We start from the raw sequence: 25,377 nt of genomic DNA on the forward strand, positions 1-25,377 counted from the left end.
ACAAGCCACCTGGGAGACACACCAAATATGTTGAAGAAGGTGCTCTGGTCAGATGAAACCAAAATCGAACTTTTTGGCAACAATGCCAAACGATAATTTTGGCATAAAGGCAACACAGTTCATCACCCTGAACACACCATCCCCACTGTCAAACATGGTGGTGGCAGCATCATGGTTTGGGCCTGCTTTTCTACAACAGGGACAGGGAAGATGGTTAAAATTGATGGGAAGATGGATGGAGCCAAATACAGGACCATTCTTGAAGAAAACCTGCTGGAGTCTGCAAAAGACCTGAGACTGGGACAGAGATTTGTCTTCCAACAAGACAATGATCCCAAACATAAAGCAAAATCTACAATGAAATGGTTCACAAATAAGCATATCCATGTGTTAGAATGGCCAAGTCAAAGTCCAGACCTAAATCCAATCGAGAATCTGTGGAAAGAGCTGGAAACTGCTGTTCACAAATGATCTCAATCTTACCTCACTGAGCTTGAGCTGTTTGCCAAAGAAGAATGGGCAAGAATTTCAGTCTCGCGATTTACAAAACTGATAGAGACATACCCCAAGCGACTTGCAGCTGTAATCGCAGCAAAAGGTGGCGCAACAAAGTATTAAGTTAAAGGGGCCGAATAATATTGCACGCCCCACTTTTCAGTTTTTGAATTTCCACAAAAATTTAAAATAACCAATACATTTTGTTCAACTTCACAATTGTGTTCCACTTGTTGATTCTTCAGCAAAAATTTACATTTGGTACCTTTATGTTGGAAGCATGATATGTGGGAAAAGGTTGAAAAGTTCCAGGTTCCAGGGGGCCGAATACTTTCGCAAGGCACTGTAAATATATATATATATATATATATATATATATATATATAGTATATATATATATATATATAAATATATATGTGTATATACAGTATATATATAAATATATGTACAGCTCTGGCAAAAATTAAGAGACCACTGCACAGTTTTATAAATTCCACCCAGAGTACACCTTATTCTACTTAATGTGCTTCTGATTAGGTGATCACCTGAACCAAATCTTATTTAACGAAGGAAAGTATAAAAAACCCTGTTGTGGTGTTCACAATCCTCTTGCAATAGGACAAGCTGGATGGCAAAACAAGTGCTAGTAATTTCCCAAAAGTATTAGGAAGGAAAAAACAACTTTTAACCATGCCAAAGAAGTTGAAAACAAAAGTCTTGCGTGAGGAAAATAAGGGCTCAAATCTGGCTTTACTAGCAGAGGGATACAGTGAGCGTCATGTTGCCTACATCCTTAAAATTTCTAAGATGGCAGTCCATTACAATGAGGTGAAGCAGCAGACATTGGGGACAACAAAGCTACAGACCGGCAGAGGGCGAAAACGACTCTCCAGTGACCGGGATGACCGTCATCTTATTCGAATGTCACTCAGCAACCGCAGTGTCATGATCCAGACTGGGTTTTGACTCCTGTCTTTCCATGTTCCCAGTCTGGTCATTTCAGGGCTTAAATTTTCTCAGACTCTGCCTGGTTTCAGGGATGCTATTTAGCTCCGCTGCATCCTGCATGTGGTGTCAGCTATAGTTCTGCCTTCGGCGTGTGTATCTGACTCTGGTATATCCTGATTATTCCTGCTGTGATCCCTGACTTGCCCCATGTCTGTTTGTTCCCTCTGTCCTGACTCAGTGTTTCCCTGTTAGTTTGATGACTCTCTAGTTTTGACTTGGCTTGCATTCGGAGCTGCTTCTGTCTTCTGTCTTTGCCTTATCAGCTTCCGACCGTTGCTTACCCCCTGGCTTGTCCCTGACCACGTGTACTACTGTGACTTCTGGTTCTGCTGCTCCTAACTGTTGTTTGACTTGGCTTGTCTGACCATTCTTTCGTTACATGTGACACCTGTGCTTCTGCTCTGTGTTACTACGCTGTGTAGGTGCAACCTCTCTTCCCTCACCAGCACCCCCAGGTGAAAGTTGCACTGTACTGCACTGCAGCAGCACATGACACGCAGGATGACATCAAGTGACCTACAAAATGAATGGCAAATGGCAGCTGAGGCGAAGTGCATGGCATGAACAATTCATAACAGGCTCCTAGAGTCATGGCTCAAGTCATGTAAAGGTAGAAAAAAATGAGAAGCATTTCATCAATGAGAAGCAAAGGAGAGCCAGGCTGAAGTTTGCCCAAGACCATAAGGATTGGACCATAGAGGACTGGAGTAATGTAATCTTCTCTGATGAGTCTAATTTTCAGCTTTGCCCAACTCCTGGTCATCTAATGGTTAGACGGAGACCTGGAGAGGCGAAGAAGCCACAGTGTCTTGCACCTACTGTGAAATTTGGTGGAGGATCAGTGATGATTTAGAGATGCTTCAGCAAGGCTGGAATTGGGCAGGTTAATCTTTGCGATGAACGTATGAATCAAGAAGCATACAAGGTTATTCTGGAAAAACAGTTGATTCCTTCTGCTCAGGCATAAATCTGCAGGTTAATAGCGTTATTAACCTTCTCAGCGCCCTCACTCAGCTGAACACTGCAGGGAGAAAATTAACTTTTTTCTCCCCGGCAGCATACTGGTTTCAGTCACAGGGATGGTGCCGTCACGGGTTCAGTCACCTCTCTGAGTATACAAAGTGATAGCTGTAACAGCAACCCCGGCCTTGACTGACGTTGGCTCTGCGTAACTGAAACCGGAATGCTGCCAGTGTGAATAAAGTCCATTTTCTCCCTGCACCATTCAGCTATGTGTAGGCACCGGGCAGGTTAATAGCGCTTGTAACCTGCAGAAAATAACCCCATATCTGTAGGTTAATAGTGTTAGAAATAGGTTGATAAGGGTGAAAACAAACTAAAATGCTGTGTCTTGCTGGAACTGTTAACTTTAGAATGCCATTGAGATTGAATGTACTGTATTGTATCTGTTTTTCAAGATTATCTCATAGCCAATGAACTCTGGACACCATACTGATGTCACCGCTCATCACTGCAGGCACGCTCTCACGCTACCATATCGTGTATTCAAAAATCTAAGAAAAATTCCAAGTGCGGTGAAATTGCAAAAAAAAGTGCAATTCTACAACTGTTTTTTGAAGTTTTTTTTACCATGTTCACCAAATGTTGAAACTGACCCGCCATTATGATTCTCCAGGTCAGTACGAGTTCATAGACTCCAAACATGTCTAAATTCTTTTTTATTTAAGTGGTGAAAAAAAAATACAAAGTTTGTTAAAAAAAAGTGCCATTTTCAGAGTCCCGTAGCGTCTCCATTTTTCGTGATCTTGGGTTGGATGAGGGCTTATTTTTTGTATGCTGAGCTGACATTTTTAATGATACCATTTTGGTGGAGATATGATCTTTGCATCTTTGCATTGTTGCGGCGACCAAAAAACGTAATTCTGGCATTTTGAATTTTTTCTCGTTACGCCGTTTAGCGATCGGGTTAATTATTTTTTTATATTGATAGATCGGACGATTCTGAACGTGGCAATACCAAACAAGTGTATGTTTGTTTTTTATTGTTTTATTTTGAATGGGGCGAAAGGGGGGTGTTTTGAACTTATATATTTTTATTTTTTTAGATTTTTAAAAACATTTATTACTTTTGGCATGCTTCAATAGTCTCCATGGGAGACTAGAAGCTGCCATAACCCGATTGGCTCTGATACACACAGGCAATGATCAGATCACCTCTATGTAATAGAATTGCTGACTTGCTATGAGCACTGACCACCAGGCGGCGCTCATAGCAATCCGGCATTGACAACCACAGAGGTCTCCTCTCCACAGCGACATTTAACGGGTTAATAGCTGCGGGTGGATCGTGATTCTACCTGCGGCTGTTCCGGGCACATGTCAGCTGTTTAAAACAGCTGACATATGCCAGAAAAGATGTGGGCTCAGCGCCGGAGCCCACATCAAAGGGGGAGACACAACATGCAACATGCATAGTACATGTACGGCGCATGTCGAGAAGGGGTTAAACTTATGGAGTTAGTAATGGTGGTGTCTTACAGATGCCTCTCCATTACTAATCCCTAGTCTTGATGTCAGCGGACAAAAAATAGGTTCATGAGCCGTGTGATTTTTTTTTCTTGACTTGCATTGGTAAGTCAAGTTTTACGTGGCCATACGCACCTGCTGTAAAGTTTTCCTCATCTCAATTCCGAGTGAGGAAAAACATTTTTTCCGACTGCAATGCGATTTTATTTCTCACATTGCATTCACCGATTTGATACACTGATGTGGCCGCACCCCTATACATACTCCCAACCAGTGGGCGTGGCCTCGCTTCCATACACTTATATGGAGCAAGGCAGTGTAGGGGTTCAACCACTGCTAAGAACTGAAATACACTATGACTTTAAGAGACAATGATCCCTTTTAATTTGTGTGCACATGGACTAGTCCTTTCTCCCATGCAGCTTGCTGTGTGTTGGTTTAGAACAAGGAGCATGAAGTGTGTTTGTTCAGGGAGTGTAGATGGAACTTCATGCCTGTGAAAGACAGGCAGGACAATAAGTGCATTCTAACAATGAGAGACTGCTAAATTAACTAACCGCTTCAAGGGAAAAGATAGTGCCCGGTTACCACAGGATTGATCACCAGCAACATGTCAGAAGGAAAGAGTTGCAATGCGCAGCCAAGGTGGTTCTACCCAAGCATTTGTAACCTGAGACAGAAAACAACTCTGTGGTACCAGTAATCTCTCAACACTAAAACTGGTAATGAGACTTGCCCGGATCTAGAAGAATAAGGGTCAGGTAACTGAAGGAAGAGCTCAACACAACAAGCTCAGCTCCACTACATCAGCACCAAGCTGCAGCTACCAGACTTTTTTCCAAGTGCTTCATAACTGTGACTGAGACACTGGCTGTGCATTTAGAAACACGCTGTTTACCTTGGATACCAGCTCCCAGCGCAAGCACGCTGGTATCCAAGGTACACAGCGGGTAACTAAGCGACGCGCGCGCTTGTTACCCACGTCGTCGCTAGTCCTGATCGCTGGTGAGATCTGCCTGTTTGACAGCTCACCAGCGATCATTGAGGACACACCAGCGATCCTGACCATGTCATAGGTTGTCGGGATAGCTGGTGCGTCACTATGTGTGACGGGGGCTTAAGTCTCATTTAACAGCATATAATCCTCTGTCTGTCAATAAAACCGGTGTTTTGTTTCTGCCTCCTCTTCCTTTGCATCACATTTGAGTCCTGCCAGGCGGTGTAGTTCAGTCACCGCTACAGCTACACCCTCTAGTCAACCATGCTCACTGGACGGCCTTGTCAATAGACGGGGTGCCCCCTCACTCCATATAAATGTATGGAGTGAGGCAACACTAACTAGATGGGCCTTGGCGGGGAGTATGTATAATGCATACATAGCCTCCGGTCCCGGGTCAGAAACCAGCGAATTCCCGCAGCAAACAATGCGCGCTGGGGGAATTTATAAGGACTGGACAACCCTTTTATTTATTCTCTTTTCTCTGCTTTATGCAGAAACAGGAAGTCTCTTGTCCATGCTTTTATCATTCTCCTCTTCAACTTCTGACCCAGATTCTGCCTTCTCATCTCTACCTGGGACTTTTGCAATGACTCATGACTGGTGCAGAGAAAATTGACTTCCTGTTTCTACATAAAGTTTAGAAGGCTTCACCTAGTCAGTTTTTAATCATGTGATATCATAGACCTAGTGAAAAAAAAAATTAGCTGGGTAGAAAGGCAAGATGAGCAATTGTAAGTACACATTGCTATATAATATGATGATTGCAATATGTTAGAGGATACATATTTTGATGGGCGTGCTTCTTTTATAGCCCCTACAAGTGACCACCATTGGGACTGTCTCATCATGGTAACACATATTTATAATGAATGAAGCCTGGGGATCAAATGATAATCTCAAATTTGGATGTTAGAAACACTCAGTAAATAGCTATTATCACTGAAGGAGGGTACACGGAAAATGACCTTTTGAAACTGGCCATTCAAAAGAATATTAAAGGCACTTGTTCACTTTACATTGCAGGTAGAGCCATGGTCTTGGCCTGGTTTCAAAGCCAAAAATATTATAAACTAGCCTGACTTAGAGCAGCCTGACATATCATTGTGTTGTGCTACCCTTTTACATGTATTATAGTTTTTCACATAGCTTGTAAATGTGCCTGATGCCCCAGGAAAGTAACAGAAGTCACAAATAATTGATATTATTACTTGTTTTAAATCCAATGTTATGGTGACCCAATGATATTCTCTCCCATTCTGAATACTGGGACTCTGCCACCAGTCATTTGTGCCATCAATTGCATTGGTAATTGGATGTCGTTCTGTAGAGAAAAAATAGTTGAAGACAAAAATGTAATAAACAATAGATACAAAAATTAACACAATGGTAATATACTGATCATCAGCTTACTTAAAGGAGTATTCCTCTCTCCAGATCCTATCCCAATATATTGTAAGTGTAATAATAATAATAAATACCTCCAAATAGAAATGGAGTATAGTTCTCCTGATAACCTATGTCGCTTACCCATGTGCAGGGCATTGCAGTAGCTTAGGTATCCATAGTTATGACCACTCATAGGCCAGAGTCACACTAGAGAGAAATACAGACGAGTGCTATGCGAGAAAAAAACACCTTGCTTACAATAGCAAGGTGACATTAACCTCTTATTACCCCATATGCCACCCGCTACAGGGCAATGAGAAGAGAGAGGGTAAGTACCAGGATTGGCGCATCTTACAAATGCGCCTTTTCTGGAGTGGCTGGGGGCAGATTTTGTAGCCGGGGGGGCTAAAAAACAATGGTTCCTCTCTAGGCTATTGATTTCTGCCCTCAGTCACTGGCTTGCCCTCTCTGGCGAAGAAAATTGCGTGGGAGCCCACGTGAATTAATCCTTTAATTTAACACCTACAGCTCCAAAATTTTACACACACACTACTAACATTATTAGTGAGGGATACATATAAATCTAATGGATATGCAATGGTTTACTGTATGTAAACCATGTCTCATATTCTGTCGGGTTCTGTAATGATTTTACAGAAGCCGACAATTGAATTATTGGCTATTCTGCTATCAACCTCTGTATGAAATATAAATATATATAATATAAATATATATAATATATATATATATATATATATGTATGTGTGTGTGTGTCTCACTGACATATATATATATACATACAGTGTATATATATATATATATATATGTTTTCACGAATATATGAGGCCATGGATCAATTATATGTCCATTTTGCAAGCCGGCGTATGGATGCCATACGGATGTCACATGGCTGCTTAGATGCGAGAAAATCACATACTCGCATTGCACATGGATGACATACAGATTACTGTTCAGGGAACATTTCTTCGATTCTTTTCCATGTAAAACGGACCATATTTTTATACGTTAAGTGACAGTTAGCTGCTTGTGGTCGTAACCATGGATACCTAAGCTACTGCAATGCCCTGCACATGGTCTAAGCGACATAGGTTATCAGGAGAACTATACTACATTTTTAATTGGAGATATTTGCTAATATTACAATTATTACACCTACTACATTTTGGGATAGGATCCTAGAGATGGGAATACCCCTTTAACTCCTTAAGTACCTTATTGCCTTTTTTGGCTTTAGTTTATATGAAAAAGGTGACCTGTTCTCAAAATATCAGTGCCGATTCTGGGTCCCGACAGCTCCACTTTTGGCTTGTGTTAAGCACAGAAGAGAGCTTACTGTATTTAAAATGAGTAGTGGGTGAAGGGACTGGCTGAGTGGTTCATTTAAAGAGCTAAAATAGCCCCCCTCTATTTTTCACGGCCAATGTACAGACAGAGAGGGGGGCAGGATTAGCCATTACCTTTCAGAGATCCATAACTATTTTACTATTCTGCCAACACAGCTGTATTAGACCTTCATTCTTGCATGCTTGCCTATATTTTTGTTTGTCACCATTATAAGAAACATTTGACAATTTAATCACTTTTTATTCTACTTTTAGGAGGTGAAATAAACAAAAAAACAGCAACTCTTTCATTGTATTGTAGATTTGATTCTATCATTCTTTGTGTGGTATAGCTTATAGTACATTTTTTGTGGATTGTGTTGTAGTTTTTGTTGGTATCATTTGGTATAATTTTGATTGCTGTTTATTGTTTTGGTATTGTTTTTATTTTTTTTGTACATGATGGCATAGGTACTGCATCCCGAAATATGTGGAATGTGGAAAGATAGCTGTAGTTTATTGGCTTAACGAAGAGCATGAGTGGGTAAAATAATTGGTTTACTACTGTATGATAAGATTTGTTTAGTGCTATTAGGCTGCTTTTACACTTACCGTGTTTTTTCGGGCCGATTTTGAGGTCCCAATAGATTTCTATGGGGCCGCAAAATCGGCCGGCAAAAATTCCATGGTGCGCCGTGTGCCATATGGCCGTGAGGAACGTTTTTGTGGCCGTGATAAAAGATCGAGCTTGCTGGATCTCTTATATGGCGTACGGACACGGCCGCCAATTCCGCCAACTTTTTTGTGGTCCGTTATTGTCCACAAAAACGGGCCGCAATAACGGACCACAAAAAATGTCGTAGGTGTAAAATTAGCCTTAGATAGTTATTTAGTGTTAATTAGTGTTATGTAGCTAGTGAGAGGATGTAATGAGTTAATGACAAAGATAACCGACTTCAATCATTTTCTTGTCTTTACAGACTCTCATGATCAAGCTGAATAAAACAGATCGATTTGAGAATGCCAGATTGATTTGTGGGACTCCTGTCCTTCGTCCAGGTCAGTGGTGGCATCTCAAGGCTGTCACCATGTCATCTGTATGAATAGATGCCTCACAAGCCCTGGCTAGTCAAATGTTGAACTGGAGATGCTCCAAGGTAAAAAAATTTGAGGGCCTCCAATCTACCACCAAGTACCACTGATCTGGATGCTGAATTGGAGTCCCATGACTTGATCTACTTATCTCTAGTTACGAGTCTGAGATTTCCCCGCAAAGTTAAGCCAGGTTTAATTTTCATATTTCCTATTCTAATCCAAAATGTTAAGAATACTTTATAAAATCCAAATCTAGCCAAGCCAATAATTCTAAATGTTGAAAGAACAGATAGGGGTATAATTGTGGTATAGTGGTATATATAGCCCATTTAAATATAAAGTAGTAAAAAGCACCTTTGGCATGAACGCTGTTCTGGTCACATATGCGACATTGTGGATTCCGCACTATCCTTCCTGGCACGTGCTCCACCAATTTGCAAAACATCTCAGGTCCGTTTTCACCGCAGGTAGCATTGGTGTTGATGTCTGCATTACTGGCAAGGTTTAAGATGGCAGGAAATAAGCCTAAAATAAAGAAGAAAACAGTACTGTGAAACAAAATATTTTGCTAGAAATACAGTATACGGTATTCTATATCCATAGTAGTCAAAATACTTAAATTAATCGAAAATAAATTGGTCCTCCGGAATTATTTGTTAAGGTCACTGCACAAACTCAACAATGGATTTGTTTAGTATGAATACAAACCATAGAGATAAGTTATCAGGACAGAACAGACATTGCCCAGCAGACACGGCAGCTAAAATAATACAAGGAATTTGCAAGATTAGCAATTTCTGGCCTCTTGAAACATGAACACAGATAGAAGAATCCAAAAGCTTTTTTGGCAAACGAACTGCATGATTGCCTCTGTACCTAGAGTACATACCAGACAGACAGGGGTCAGACAGTGTGAGCAAAATAAACAACAGTGTACACTGGTATCAGTAGAAAAATACATGGAAAGCTGGAGATAAGAGATACACAGATAGGCTGATACACTGTACAGAGACATGACTGTAGTACATATGAAGAGAAAATTAGTGATTAGTCATCACTACTGCAATCATCTGCACTGGTTATGATAGATCTTAGGGTTGTCCAGTCTATGGACCAATTTTGAGGCAAAAAATGAGGAAGAAAAACAGTGTGGTGGGAGCCGTCATGATGAAGACAAGGATGAGATGATGTAGAAAAACAACAAACATTTATCAAAATATTACATTTATAGGGTCTTTTAATATATGTTGATAGCTTCTCATTCTTGTCTTCATCGTGACAGTACTCACCACAAGATTTTTTTTCTCATTGCTTGCTTCACAATTGTTTTAATGAGCCGCTTTAATGGATAGAGCAGCAGTCTATACAAGGCATACCACTATAATACTACTCTCATCAGAGTTGTGCCTAACCTGCACAACTACACCAGGTGAGCAGATTCCATCTGCTCTTCCCTGGTTCTTTTCACCCGGATTTCACCATGGAGTGCTCCTATTTTGTCTTCAAGATCTATGGGTGAGACACAGATCTCGCTGAGAATCTACCCCCATGGCTTACTTTAAATGAAAGGGGCCATTACCAGTGTGAGACATGTAATGACTGACAGTCTACTCTCCTGATCTACATGTCTCACAATGGTGATTTCCCTTTTAATTTAAAATACGTTCTGGAGGCAGATTTTCAGGGAGATCTCTGCCTCACCCATAGATTTTAACACCTCATTTACCGCTTAAGAAAAATGTGGTTTTCCATGGACTAAGTCATCTAACTGCAGATATGTATGTATCATTTTATTCAACTTTCTATGACCTGACAGCCCATATTGACAGCTAAGGATGGTTAAGCCTACCGAAAGATATCATTTAAATCCTATTTAGCAGGCCTAGAGCAGCAGCTACAGGGAGATAATTAAGAATTATTTTCCCTGCAGCTGCTGACTTTCAGTTATTGGGGTATGTCAGTGGTTACAATCTCTCTATATAGTGAGCCTGCTATTATCATTCCCCAACACATTGACAGACCACAGCCTATGTATGCAGAGCAAGTGGTCAATCAAAGTTCTGGGAAGTGAATACAGCACTCTCACTGTGTAGTAAGTGGTGGCAGTAACAGCTATAATCACCACCTCAATGAATGGCAGAGAGGTAGACAAGAATCTGCATAACTAATCATATGCTAAATAGGTGCGAATCATGTTTAGTCTTGATTGTTCCTTGACTTCCTTTGTTTCCCTTTATAAGCATGTGTTCAGATGTATTATGTGTTGTCTTAGAATAAGGACTGTTTTTTTTTTGTCCGAAACGCGTCCAACTACACGTCCTGATGCGTCTCTTATCATGATGGAGAATCTTATGATTTTTTTAAATTTTGGAATAAAGGAATAAAAATTTTTTTAATCTAATTACTGATCTGGATGCTGGAATTTTTTTCCATATTACGCGAATCGAATTTATGTATGAGACAGCCAAGATGATTGTCTATGAAATTATGGTAGTCTCACTTTCAAAGCAGTAGTGGATGGTGAGATATGAAGCCTGAAAATCAAAAGTTCAAAACATTGGTTCCCTTTTTCCCCATCATTGTAAATCCAACTCACCTCTTCTTTCTATGACTGATTAATAACTGATGCACTAGCAGCTTTCCAGGCCTTTGTTTACAAGAAATCATCATGTGATTCCTGCAGCCAGTCAATGGTCTCAGGGGTCATTTACATTGATGGGAGCCATGATAATAGGAGAAAAGCACATGGTCACTGAGGCTGCAGAAGTCTATAACTGTAAAGGTGAAGATGACATAACATCTTATCTGAAGACTCCTGTCAGTATACTGTATCTTTTGTGAACTGTATTTTATTGTGTTTTATCCTCATGTAGGATTATTATTTATTCATATAGCACCATTGATTCCATGGTGCTGTACATGAGAAGGGGTTACATACAAATTACAGATATCACTTACAGTAAACAAACTAACAATGACAGACTGATACAGAGGGGAGAGAGGACCCTGTCCTTTTGGGCTTACATGCTACAGGATGGTGGGGAAAGAGACAGTAAGTTGGTGGGTTGTAGCAGTTGCGGTGTTGGTTGAGGTGATATCACCGGTAGTGGTGAGAGAGAAGGAGGTAGCGGGGTCATTGAAGGCTTTTTTGAAGAGGTGGGTTTTCAGGTTCCATCTGAAGGATCCAAATGTGGTTAATAGTCGGACTTGTTGGGGCAAAGAATTCCAGAGAATAGGGGCAGTTCGGGAGAGATCTTGGAGGCAGTTGGGTGAGGAGCGAATAAGTGTGGAGGAGAGAAGGAGGTCTTGGGAGGACCGGAGATTACGTGAGGGAAGGTATCGGGAGATTAGTTCAGAGACATTTGGGGGAGACAGATGGCCTTGTAGGTCAGTATTAGTAATTTGAACTGGATACGCTGAGGGAATGGGAGCCAGTGAAGAGATTTGCAGAGGGGAGAAGCGAAGGAGTAGCGAGGAGAGAGATGAATTAGTCGGGCAGCAGAGTTAAGGATGGACTGGAGAGGTGCGAGGGAGTTAGCAGGGAGACCACAGAAAAGGATGTTGGAGTAGTCGAGGCAGGAGATGATGAGGGCATGCACAAGCATTTTAGTAGATTGAGGGTAGGATGCAGTTTACTGTTAGTTGCAGGATGACAGGGTTAACTGTAGGGCCAACCCGTAGTTAGGGACAAGTAGATGGGCAATAGTGACAAGTTCCGGTTTTAATAGTTAGCCTGGAGAGGGCTAGCGAGAAGAAAGAACACCCTCAGTGAATTCTTTTCATCATCAGGTGTGTGTGAATAAGCAGATCTGCAAGGTAGCATGTAACACAAGCAAGCAACAGTGCCAGCAGTTTTTTCTCATAGCAGGCAAGTTGGGGCACCTACTGGAAGTGGGTAATTAAGCAAGTCTCAGTGTTGGCAAGACCTGAAGGTCTTTGTGAATAAATAAGGGATCAGCCAGGCTGCAGCACGTCAGTAAAGTGGTAGTTGGTGAGAGTTCCATTACATGCTTCAAAGAGTGCAGTTTGAGTACAGGGTCACATCATAACACACTGACATGTGGCCCTGTACTGGGAAGATGGAGGCCTTCAGTGTAGCCTGCTAGTCTTGTGCAACATTCTTCACAAGTAATGGGACGCGGTCTGCAAACCATCAATTGTGAACCTCTTTCAAACTGCGCAGAAGAGAAAGTTAAGCAGTGTTCCTGCTACCCCTTGTACATATGTTCTATACCCAGTAAACACGACATCATTTTCATAAACCTGTGTGTCTTTTTCATTGTGGAGCTAAAGGGTCCCTGAGTTGCACAATCTGTGCCAGAACATGTTTTCACGGTGTCAGTAACAGTATCTCAACTGCATGCACACACCCAAGGACCTCTATGTAAGGTGTTTAGGAACGTGGAAACAGTTGTCAGCCAAATTCCCTCCTTACATAACTTCATATTTAAAATTAACCTATGCCATTAAACTGTTTCCAGAAAATCAGTTACTGTAAAAGAGTAAGGCCACAAGCACACGTTGAGTATTTGGTGAGTTTTTTACCTCAGTATTTGTTAAGCCAAAATGAAGAGTGGGTGATAAATTCAGAAATGTTGCATGTGTTTCTATTATACTTTTCCTCTGGCTTTTCCACTCCTGGCTTTGGCCTACAAATACTGAGGAAAAAATTTACCAAATACTTAACATATGCACGTGGCCTAAGGCTTAGACCAAAAAATTGATCTACATGCCCAGAGCTCAGCACCAAGATGTTTTCATCTACAATCAATGATGTTAGTGGAGATTATTTCTATAACATGGAATTTGATAGGACATGACAATTTTTTGTCTCCATTAACTTCTGTTAGAAAAAGATAAGTAAAAAAAAATCTGGATGCCTTTGTATGAAAAATGAAGCTTATATAATGAGTTGCATCATGGGCTTCGTAGAGTTGTCATATAGGCATGTGCCTTAGCTCTTGCAAGTAATAATCTGAAATATAAGGCAGTTAACGCAATTGCTGAATCTGTTCCTTGTAGCCCCCATCACAACTTGCCTTCCAATGGAAATATATTTACATCTGCTTGATTCTTTGGTATTTAGACTTTCTGCATTTTCCCACAATATGGGATCCAACTAGTACAACCAACAGTCATTATCCGTCTTGTGTGTTTGGAAGAGATTAGCAATTAGAAAACAACTGTAACAACAAGCTCGGAATGGTGACTCCTCTTTTGTTTAAAGCGTGTCAAAATAGTGGCCTCAAAGTCTGCAAACACCTGGCCAAGAAAAAGAGGCTCCTACCGAACAGGAAATGAGTGGGATTCAGAGACACTATTATACGGCACACAGCAGACAGCTGGAAGAATCTCCTTGAGGCATCCATGGCTCGGTTGCCAAGAAAAATGGCAAAGGATGTTTACTTTTCTTGTCTCTATATTTATGTCTTCCTGTAAGATGTTTTAATTCGACTTAGAAAGTTATGTCAAGTAGTTAACTTCTTTTATAATGTTTGCATTCAGCTTCATGCGTGAAATCTATAAACATTCTTAGATCACAGCACAATAGCTCTCTCTAGTATCAAATGTCCCATGTAACATGCCTGTATCCATTCATTTACCCTAGTCATTTAGAATTCAGCTGTACGAAAACTAGTCTAGTACCAAAATGAGCACTGGTCAGCCAATCCATTAATTTACTGTGTCATGCAAAACACATAAAAACCCAAATATATACAGTATATACCGCATATATTACAGAAAGAAAGCACAAGTATAATATTATCCAGTGAACTTTACAGAAGTGTATATGTCCTGGGATATATTAGCAGCACTCCACTGGTTTGAAGGAATGTTCTAATAACTTTAAGTATTATCAATTATCTGTTAAATCAATAATCAGCTCAGGGCTAAAAACATTTGTGCTAATTAGAAGGTATTTGTGAAAACCTGAACAAGCACAATAAAAGGGTAGGGTGTCTATTCTAATTTGTGGAAAGTCAGAAAAGTTAAGTATTAGGGTCAAAAACAACTGATAAATTCAACCAAAAATTGCATTCACATATACGGTTTTAAACCACAGGACTCATGCCGATGTGGTGTTTCCAATGTCTCCCTTCACAATCATGTAATCTTGCAGGGAAAGAGCTATTTCACCTGCAAAATAATCATGATCGGCTGCACAGGTTTATGGATGAAACAGCTGCAAGATTTACTTATTTAGTACGGTTTGCTTATATAGAGCTATCTTATTGTGCTGCACTTTACAGACATTATCATCAATGTCCCCAAATGGGGCTCACAATCTAAATTCCCTATCAGCATGTATTAGGAGTGTGGGAGGAAACTGGAGAAACCTCACGCAAACACGAGAAGAACATACAAATTCTTTGCAGATGTTGTCTTTGGTGGGATTTGAACTCAGGACCCCAGCACTGCAAGGCTGCAGTGATTGTGCAGGGAATCCATGCAAACACCACAGCGGCACACAACTTTTGTGGTTTAAAGCCACAGCATGACTTCTGCAAGGGAATGCAGCCTAAAGGGCCTGTCACACTAAGCGATATTGCTAGCAATATCGCCACTGGTTTTTGTGACATTATAGCAATATTGCTAGCGATATCGCTATGTCTGATACTTAGCTCCGACCGCTCCCCCGCTGGTTATCGCTGATCGCGCGAGAACGTCCAGGACCTTTTCTCGTCGTCAGCTTCCTGCTGGGCTTCCTGCTGTGGAGACGAGCGACGCGTGGACACGGGCGGGAGGACATCAGGATCGCTTCGTCTGACAGGTAAGTAGCGACCCCCAACCCCTGCGATGTCGCTGGTGAGATCTGCCTGTGTGGCAGCTCACTAGCGACCACTTAGCGATGCACCAGCGATCCTGACCGCGTCATATCGCTGGTCGAGATTGCTGGTGCATCGCTAAGTGTGACAGTACCTTAATGGTAACAATAATTAACAATTTTCTAAATGGACTATTACACTGTGTTCCAAATTATTATGCAAAAAATATTTCCTCATATTTTCGCTAAATTACCTATATGAATTGCAGTCATTGTTATTTTCCAGTCATCTAATATTCTAGTATAATTGCAATGTTTTTGAACAAACTGCCTATGAAAACAGTATATTTTTAAAAATAAGAAACACTCAAAATGCATGTTCCAAATTATTATGCACAGCAGAGTTTTCATCCTTTTTATTTTTATTTTGAACAAAAAAATGGTCAATTGTGAAATTATAAGCATTATCAGCTTATTACAAAATGAAATCAAACAGTTTTCAAGTCAAAACTTTATTCTAGGTGATGTTACATTTGCACATAGGACCCCTTGTTCGAAAGAAGCTTCTGAACTCTCTCGTCCATTGAATTTGTCAGTTTTTGGATGGTTTGTGCTTCAATTGTTTTGCATGTGGACAGAATACCCTCCCAGAGCTGTTTTGAACTGCCTCCCGCCATCATAGACACTCCTTTTGATGATGCTCCAGAGATTCTCAATGGGGTTGAGGTCAGGGGAAGATGGTGGCCACACCATAAGTTTGTCCTCTTTTATGCCCATAGCAGCCAGAGATGCAGATGTGTTATTTGCAGCATGAGACGGTGCATTATCATGCATGAAAATGATCTTGCTGCGGAAAGCACGGTTCCTCCTCTTGAACCATGGCAGGAAGTGCTGTTTTAGAAACTCCACATAGATTATGGAGTTCATCTTTACCCCTTCAGGGATCCTAAAGGGGCCAACAATCTCTCTCCCCATGATTCCAGCCCAAAACATTACTCCACCTCCTCCTTGTTGGCGCCTTAGCTGGGTTTTCATGGGGTGTCCATCAACCAGCCATCCTCCACTCCATCCATCTGGACCATCGAGCGTTGCACGGCACTCATCGGTGAACAAAACAGTTTGGAAGTCAGTCTTCGTGTATCGTTTGGCCCACTGGAGCCCTTTCTGCTTGTGTGCAGTGGATAGAGGTGGTCGACAGGATGGCTTACGCACAGCTGCAAACCTCTGAAGGACCCTGCATCTTGTTGTTCGGGGGATGTTGGAGGCACCAGCAGCTTCAAAAACTTGTCTGCTGCTATGACAAGGCATTTTTGCAGTTGCGCTTTTAACATGACACAATTGCCTGTTGGAAAGAGTCCTCAACTTTCCCTTATCAGCACACACACGTGTGTGCTTGGAATCAGCTTCATACTTCTTGATTGTGCGATGATCACGATGAAGTGCCTGGGCAATGCTTGATTGTAGTCATGCCTTGACCTAAATACTCCACAATTTGTTGCTTCTCAGCAGCCGACACATCCTTTTTCTTTCCCATTTTGGCAAAAAATGTAGGCTGCTTAATAATGTGGAACAGCCTTCTTAAGTAGTCTTGCCTTTATTTGGACACACCTGCCAAACTAATTTGCACAGGTATCTGCAATTGCTTTCAGTGATATAAAGAGCCCTGACCCACATCACCATCAATAAGTTTAAATGACAAACAAAAAAATTCTAACCTTATCACTCCTAAACTCTTTTTGCATAATAATTTGGAACACAGTTTATCTAAAAAGAAATCTAATACTTGCCAAAGGAGCATTCTTCAATACTTTCACAGTAATACTTTCTGACATAAACAAATTTTAATCCTAATTTCCCTACTCTCTGAAAACAGGGCAGACTGGTTTCCTATGAAATTGCTTGTGAAATGTTGTGTGGGCTAAAAAAAAAAATGAACAATGCACTGGTCATATAAGCCACAGGAAAGCCTTTTTGCATTATTTTGGAGAAAATCAGGGTAAACACTGGGCTAGTTTTGTGCAAGGAAACCAAAAATGGAAATCCCTAATAATGTTTCTAAGGGCCCCGTCACACATAGCGACTCACCAGCGATCCTGACAATGATATGAACTTGTCAGGATCGCTGGTGTGTCACTACATGATCGCTGGCTTACGAGCTGCCAAACAGGCAGATCTCAGCAGCGATCAGGACAGCGACACGCGGGTAACAAGCGACACACGTCGCTTAGTTACCCGCAGTGTACATTAAGATACCAGCGCGCTGGTGCAGGGAGCTGGTATCTAACGTACACATCGAGTTTCTAAGCGCCACGCGGCACTTAGAAACCCGATGTTTACCATGGTTACTAGCTCCAGCTCGCTGATCGCTGGTCTCCCATCTGCCACACGCAGTCATGTGTGCTGGCCAGCGGGAGACCAGCGATCAAAAAAATGTCCAGGCCATTTGAGCACGATCAGCGATACCCAGAGGGGGGGCTGGTCGCTGATAGGTGTCACACACAGCGATCTCGCTGGTGAGATCGCTGTTGCGTCACAAAACTTGTGACTCAGCAGCAATCTCGCTAGCAAGATCGCTGTGTGTGATGGGGGCTTTAGGGTTTGATCACACAAGCAGATAATCATTTAAACAATGGTAAACTCATGACAGGCAAACAATGTCAGATGAGTATCTATACACTGTCACGCTCGTGCCTTGGCTGATTGGCACGAGCCGGGGGGTTGTGGCCCCACTGTGCCACAAACCAGACTACCCTGGAAGGGGCGTGACTACGACAGCTACCTTGGTCTTCGCTGGAGCTTCTGATGGTGAGGTCAGGCTTGTGCGGCATGTAGCTGCCGGGTGCCACTCCAGGGTGGTGTCTGGCTGTGGCTGCTGATCCCACTCGGGGACAAGTCACTTGGACAGGTGTGACTGACAGGCAGGCTGAGACACAGGGCAAGCAGGTATGGCTGAGACACAGGGCAAGCAGGCACGGCTGAGACACAGGCAGGCAGGCACGGCTTGGAGACACAGGGCAGGCAGGTACAGATGAGACACAGAGCAGGCAGGCATGGCTTGAGACACAGGGCAGGCGGGCACGGCTTGGGACACAGGGCAAGCGGGCACGGCTTGAGACAAAGGGCAGGCAGGCTGGTGTATGAAGAAACAGGTAGGGACCTGTTCACACAGCAGGAACGGGTACTAATACAGGCAGGAAGGAGTGGAATATGAAGGAACAGGTTTTGGTCCTGTTCACACAGGAGGTGCAGGTATGGATACAGGCAGGAGTTCAGAGTAGGCGGAGCTGCAGGAGTGTGGAGTAGGCGTAGCTGCAGAAGTGCAGAGAGAAGCTGCAGAAAGAGGTTCTGCAGCGGCAGCAGGAGAGGAGCAAAGCTGAACCACAAGGTCTGTGGAGAGAAGCTGCAGCAAGAAGTTCTGCAGCAGCAGAGAAGACAGAGCTTCAAGGCTGCAGAGGCACAGACAGAGCATCAAGGCTGCAGAGGCACAGACAGAGCTGCAAGGCTGCAGAGGCACAGACAGAACTGGAAGGCTGCAGAGGCACAGACAGAGCTGCAAGGCTGCAGAGGCACAGACAGAGCTGCAAGGGTGCAGAGGCACAGACAGAGCTGCAAGGGTGCAGAGGCACAGACAGAGCTGCAAGAGTGCAGAGGCACAGACAGAGCTGCAAGGCTGCAGAGGCACAGACAGAGCTTCAAGGCTGCAGAGGCACAGACAGAGCTGCAAGGGTGCAGAGGCACAGACAGAGCTGCAAGGGTGCAGAGGCACAGACAGCGCTTGCAAAGGTGCAGAGCACAGACAGAGCTTGCAAAGATGCAGAGTACAGACAGGGAGGACACAAGGAAGGACACAGCAGGGAAGGAAGCCACAGACAAGGAGACACTACAAGACAAGGTATAGGATATACAGCTTCCTGGAGGGCAGAAGGACTAGTAAACACAAGGCTGGGACCGGGACACAAAGACCAGGATATGCAGCCTCCTGGAGGGAATGCAAAGCAAGGCTTGGAGTATTCCTCCAGAGAAGGAGATACACAGAACAGGGCCTGGCTTCCTCAGCAGCAAAACACTGAGTTTAGATATTGCACAGGCAATGTTCCAGTGGGTGTGGCAGACCTAAGTAATCCAGGGCTCTAGGTCATTGGTCAGGGACAGATTAGACAGGTGTTCCCTGACTGCATGAGAACCAGAGAGTTCTGACGCCGCCCCCCCATACACACATAGCCAGGAAGCATGCAGGAGAACAGAGGCACAGAGCATAGGACTGGCAGCAAACAGAATTCACAGCATGACCAGGAGCAGTAAGTTGGTGTGCGGGGGATGGGAGGCCATGCAGTGATGCCAGCAGGGTTGTTACATACACGATGAGAATCATGAATGAAATGGTGAAATAGTGATCCCAACATCGTAACATTGAGCATTGTGCCATGTTCACGCAGATAGATAATCTACAATGAAGGAAAGTTCAACGTTCAGGTCCCATAAATGATACTTTCATTTTTGTCAGTAAAATCTTAGAATGAGTGTACAATCTCCATTTATATTACATAATTTTGGACAAAAATGTTGCTTGCCTAAATGGTTTCATGCACGACGAACGAATGTTTTTGGACACATTGTTCAGCAACTCTACCCGTTCACATTATACAATTTTCATGAACAATGGGTCATTACTATTAGAATCCGATGGCTAGAGGTCCATACAGTTTATCCCCAGCGATTCTCTTACCGATCTTGATGAGGAGGCGTTTTGGAGCTGACACTCCTGATTCATCAAGAGGTGCATCATGGTGTGTGCCGCTATGTGTACCTCACCAGAAAGCTTTCTCCATCCTTTGCTGGAGAAAGATTTATGGATTAGCGAACTCCCCTGCTCGTCATCAATTTGATGAGCGGCGGTCGTCATGTCCCTGTCTTGCCCCCCCCCTCTGCCGACAAACAGCTGGGATAAGAAGAGCATGAAAACGCTAGAAGTCACATTTCTTTTGCGCAACCTTTTGTTGCCCAAACAACTTATGACATTTCAAAGCCAGAGATTTGGCAAAAAAAGCTTTGATTTATCGACCCCATTATACCTAAAGATGTATAGCCCCAACCAAGGAGTAGAAGAACTTAGATTATCTTTGAGCACAAGCAGACTAGTGTATAGGCTCAATAGAAGTTTATGGGTCCGTATACTATTTGAGAGTAAGAAAACTAATTCTGTCTCTTGATCTGATCAGTCGGGAAGATCACTCAAAACCCAGACTGTATTAATGAATAGTACAGAAACATAGCTAAACTATATCAAAAAATCTTTTACATTTTATTCACTAGTAAATCAGTAAGTGTGTCATATCTTGTTTTATTGACTCTATTAGTGGAGGAACAACTTTTATTTGGGGGCTTTCTAACCTTGTTTATGGAAAGGGAAACACAGAAAGAAGATCCCCCTTGCAGGTTTCACAATAGGAATTTAGAAGGTGGCTGCGCATGGGACAACCCATTTTAACCATAATGGTCAAAATATTACAAATATTTTGCATTATGAATCATTCCATTTGCGGCAATATTATATTCAGTACTTTTAGAAAAAAAAACAGGATTTCGAAATTAAACACAAGACTGTACTTGTTCCAAATCTAGCGTATACAGGAGGTCGTTGGAAATAAAAGACTTCCTATGTTTTAATTGAGTGTTTATGGTTTTCTTTCAGCACATCAGTCTGAAGACTTCAGTTCAAAGCTTTCATGATGCGCAATACACTGAGAAGAAGTAGAATGTTCTGAAATTTCAAAGAACAGCCTTATTTTGTATAAATCACAGGGCTGACCTCAACCCTAATCTAAAAAGGTCATCTATTGAAGTAAGCGTCATAGCAATTATAGCACAGAACAAAGAGAAGGAGTAATATGCAGAGGAGATAACTTGAGTAGAAGCAATGAAGGTATTTAACTGTGACCTCCAGACATAATCATATAAACTAGTTATGAAATAAGGCAAACTATAGTTAATTCCAATGGATAAGGACAGTGATAATGTCATAAGCAATTTAAAAACACTAAGTAAAACGGATGGGTTATGCTTAGTGCAGGGCCTAAACAAATGGTTTAGGGTGCTTTCACATTGCGTTCAGGTACACGTTTGGTGACCCCATTGGCACTTACGTTTGAACCCTCTGCAAAACGGGATTTGGATGTATGCGTCGACATGGCCATAGTCTCTAATGGTGGCAGCAGATGAACGTGAGCTCTCATATCCATCATTTTCGAGCATATATGCCTACTGGAGGCGGACACTCAGACAAACATGAAAATGGTGCACGCCAAAGCGCATGTTTGCTCTGCCACTACCACTATAGACTATGGCTCCATTGGCACATACGTCCAAATCCTGTTTTACAGGGGGTTCGGACATAAGTCCTCACGAGGCCACTGAACCGGTGCCTGAATGCAATGTGAAGGCACCCTTAGAAATGTAAAGAACACCAAAGGGAGTAATTGTGCACCTACCCTGTTATTGACTTAGGGCCCCGTTACATTTAGCGATGCACCAGCGATCCTGACCACAATATGACCTGGTCTGGATCACAGGTGCATCGCTAGATGGTTGCTAGTGAGCTGCCAAACAGGCAGATCTCACCAGCAATGCAGCGACGCAGCAGCGGTCGTTACTTACCTGTCAGACGCGGTGATGATGAAGTCCTCTGCCCGCGACCACGCGCCGCTCGTCGGCAGTAGCAGGAAGCCCAGTAGGAAGCCGCCGAAGAGAAATGGCCCAGGACGTTCTCGCGCGATCAGTGATAGCCAGCAGGGGAGCCGGTCGGTGGTAAGTGTCACATGTAGCGATAACGCTAGCAATATCGCTGCTGCGTCACAAAATCGGTGGCGCTTTAGCGATATTGCTAGCGATAGCGCTATGTGTGAAGCCCCCTTTAGTCTCAGTTCACATGTGTTGGACTTGCATATGACAAGTGTGACAAATATTTAACAGTGATCAGAAGATGTGGCGGGGACCTGACAGATGGCATTCAGTGGTGAAGGGGACAGTAAGGTGAGTATAAAGATTTTTTTTGTTCACTTTTTGATAGTCATTTATGGTTTAGAAAGATGTTGGTCAGATGTCAGTGGCAGACATTTTGCTAAATCTATACAGAAGCGAATTACAAAAAATTCGCCTTTTGGCAAAGGCAGATTTTTGTAAAATTCAAGGGAAATTAAATCCCATTTAAATAAATTTGCTTACCTGTTCTATTGAATAGTGATCATGTTTACACAGACAGATAATCTGAAACGTAGAGATGTTCAATTTTAAAAACTCATACGTGGTATTTTTTATTTCATAAAGTATTGTAAATTGTCTCTTCAGAGAGGAAGAGAACTAGAACTCTAGTGCCACATATTGGAAGTAGCAATTCTAAAAGTCAATGTTGACCCTTTAACGAGCCTTGTCACATGACTTAGGATAAAATCCAAACCAGAATCTCAATTTGCAGACACTGTGTTTCAGGGTACTGCCCCTCGTCAGTGCAAAGTGTGAGATCTGTTTTGGCTGTGTGAGACGCGTCTGACCGATATCCTATAAGTAACGTTTCTCCGCGGCGCTTAGTTACCCGCTGTTTACCTTGGATACCAGCTCCCAGCGCGAGCACGCTGGTATCCAGGGTACACAGCGGGTAACTAAGGGACGCGCGCGCTTAGTTACCCGCTATTTACCTTGGATACCAGATCTGTTATGAATAGGTCATTGAGGAGGATGGCAGGAACAGGCTAGGCCACCAGGAAACCAGAAAGGTTGGTAACTTTGCAGATTGCAGAGCCTTAATCCTAACAACACAATTAGCAGTAGCCATGGAGCGTACCTACGATGCCCTTGATGCCTCAGCACAGCAGAGAACTAATTAAGCTTAAAGCAAGAAAGGTAAAATCTAAACTGCCCCAGAGTAGAATCCCAAAGAAATAGATAGCCCCAAAACCTATATTTTCAGTGAGACAAGATGAGGCACAAACACAGGCAGAAAATAAACTGAGCAAATGATGGGGCCCAAACTCTCCAGATAGGATAGGAAAGGAAAGACACTGTCTGCAATCACGCAAAAACCCTAAAAAATCCAACACGTCTGATGTAGAAAAAACACTGAGGTCTCACGACCTCTCCCCCACTATATCAGCATTCTGGTGTGAACTGGCAGCAAATCAAAGGAGACTAATATAACAGGGGACTGAACAAACTGACACAAGCTGACACATATGGAGTGGGGTCCAGCACAGCCCCAGCAGGGAGCACGCTGAACCCTCACAGGAAGGCAAAAAGAGGCAAAACCAGATCATATGCAAAGGATTAGCAAACGAACAACTTAACTGAAAAATGCAGGATCAAGCAGGAGACAGCAGACCTCAAAATGCACAGGAAGAAACAAATCACCAGCAGCAACTGAGGGAAGCCTGCTCACTTATATCCTCCCAGTCAGTAACCCCTGATTTCCAATCATCGTCGTCAGGTGGCAAACTTCTGTCAACCCAGCAAGCTCCACTACCCGCAGTAACCACCAGAGGGAGCCCTGACTCAGAAGTCAGATCAAGAGAATTCACAACACAGCTCCCAGTGTCTGCTTACAGCGCTGGGAGCTCGCTGATCGTTGGTCTCCCGCTGCCACACGCAGCGATGCGTGTTGGCCAGCGGGAGACCAACGATCAAAAAATGGCCCTGGACATTCCTGCACGATCAGCGATACTCGGTGGGGGGGTTGGTCGCTGATGGGTGCCACACACAGCAAGATTGCTGGCGAGATCACTGATGCATCACAAATTGGTGATGCATCAGCGATCTCATTAGCCATCTCGCTTAGTGTGAAGTACCCCAAGACGGTGAGTCTAAAGAATGGTGATATCACTCAGAAGAGGAGCAGAACGGTGCTAGTTCCTGGAAAATACATCTAGTATATTAACACATTCACACCATAGTACTGTCTGTAAGTATGGTGAACTGTAGTGTCACATTTCTACCCCTGAAGACACCAATCACGTCATGTATATAATGTCATGTGCTTTAGACATATAATGTCTTATGTGAAATGTGAACTAGGTACTATGGTTTTAGTGTATATTATGATTAGACTGATATGTTAGTGTACAGCATAAGGTAGAGATATAGATTAGGATATAGGACATAAGAAAAGGACAGTAGGCTTAGTACATACTGATATGAGAGAGTAACTGAAGTCAACTAAGACATAGGATAAGATACAGTTAATGTTTGGGGCTAGCCCACAGTGGGATGGGATTAGTGGTACTATAAGAATGGACTACTTCCTATTAGATGGTCAGATAGGGAAGTACAGTAACCAGGGTCAAGTTCAAGTACAGTGGGCTGCTAGCGTTAGGTCTTACTAGAATCTCTTGCAATGTCTGGAGCTCAGGGCTTGGTATGGGTACTATGGAGAGTACCTTTATCTTCTGGCATACAGGGAACGATGGATGAGGAACCAAGAGAACGAAAGGTAAAGGATCTTGAGTGAATCGGACCGGATGAGAATCCCAGGGGCTGAGGGAGCCTGGGAACATGATGATAGTCCAGGAGGAACAGACAGTGATGCTGAGGGTGTGATGTACTAAGAAAACAAAGAATAAAAAGTGTTGTGCTCAATACAGTTACAATCCGATGAACTTGAACTATCCTGTAAACTATTGCTTGTTGAAACGAACTGCATGTTCCCCAAGTTATGTGCGGTGACTCCAGAAGATGGACGCCTGGAGAAAGCGGAGGCCTGTGGCCTACAAATGAGTGTGATGCAACCCAAACATGGTATCATGTTGGGCCTG

The 25,377-nt window shown here is 42.8% G+C and overlaps 1 protein-coding gene across 1 annotated transcript in view; it reads right to left on the reverse strand.

Annotated features, from left to right (window-relative positions):
* Window positions 1-25,377, reverse strand: part of LAMA1 (laminin subunit alpha 1) — a 291,968-nt gene that overhangs the window by 233,488 nt on the left and 33,103 nt on the right. The window contains exons 2-3 of the mRNA XM_073550937.1: window positions 9,169-9,339; window positions 6,199-6,311 (exon numbers count right to left, since the gene is read on the reverse strand). Of these exons, the coding sequence (XP_073407038.1) occupies window positions 6,199-6,311; window positions 9,169-9,339 (284 nt within the window). The remainder of the gene's footprint in view (window positions 1-6,198; window positions 6,312-9,168; window positions 9,340-25,377) is intronic.

The sequence above is a fragment of the Dendrobates tinctorius genome, unplaced genomic scaffold (assembly GCF_039654945.1).
Source record: "Dendrobates tinctorius isolate UK_male_01 unplaced genomic scaffold, ASM3965494v1 ptg000171l, whole genome shotgun sequence".
Taxonomy (NCBI): Eukaryota; Metazoa; Chordata; class Amphibia; order Anura; family Dendrobatidae; genus Dendrobates; species Dendrobates tinctorius.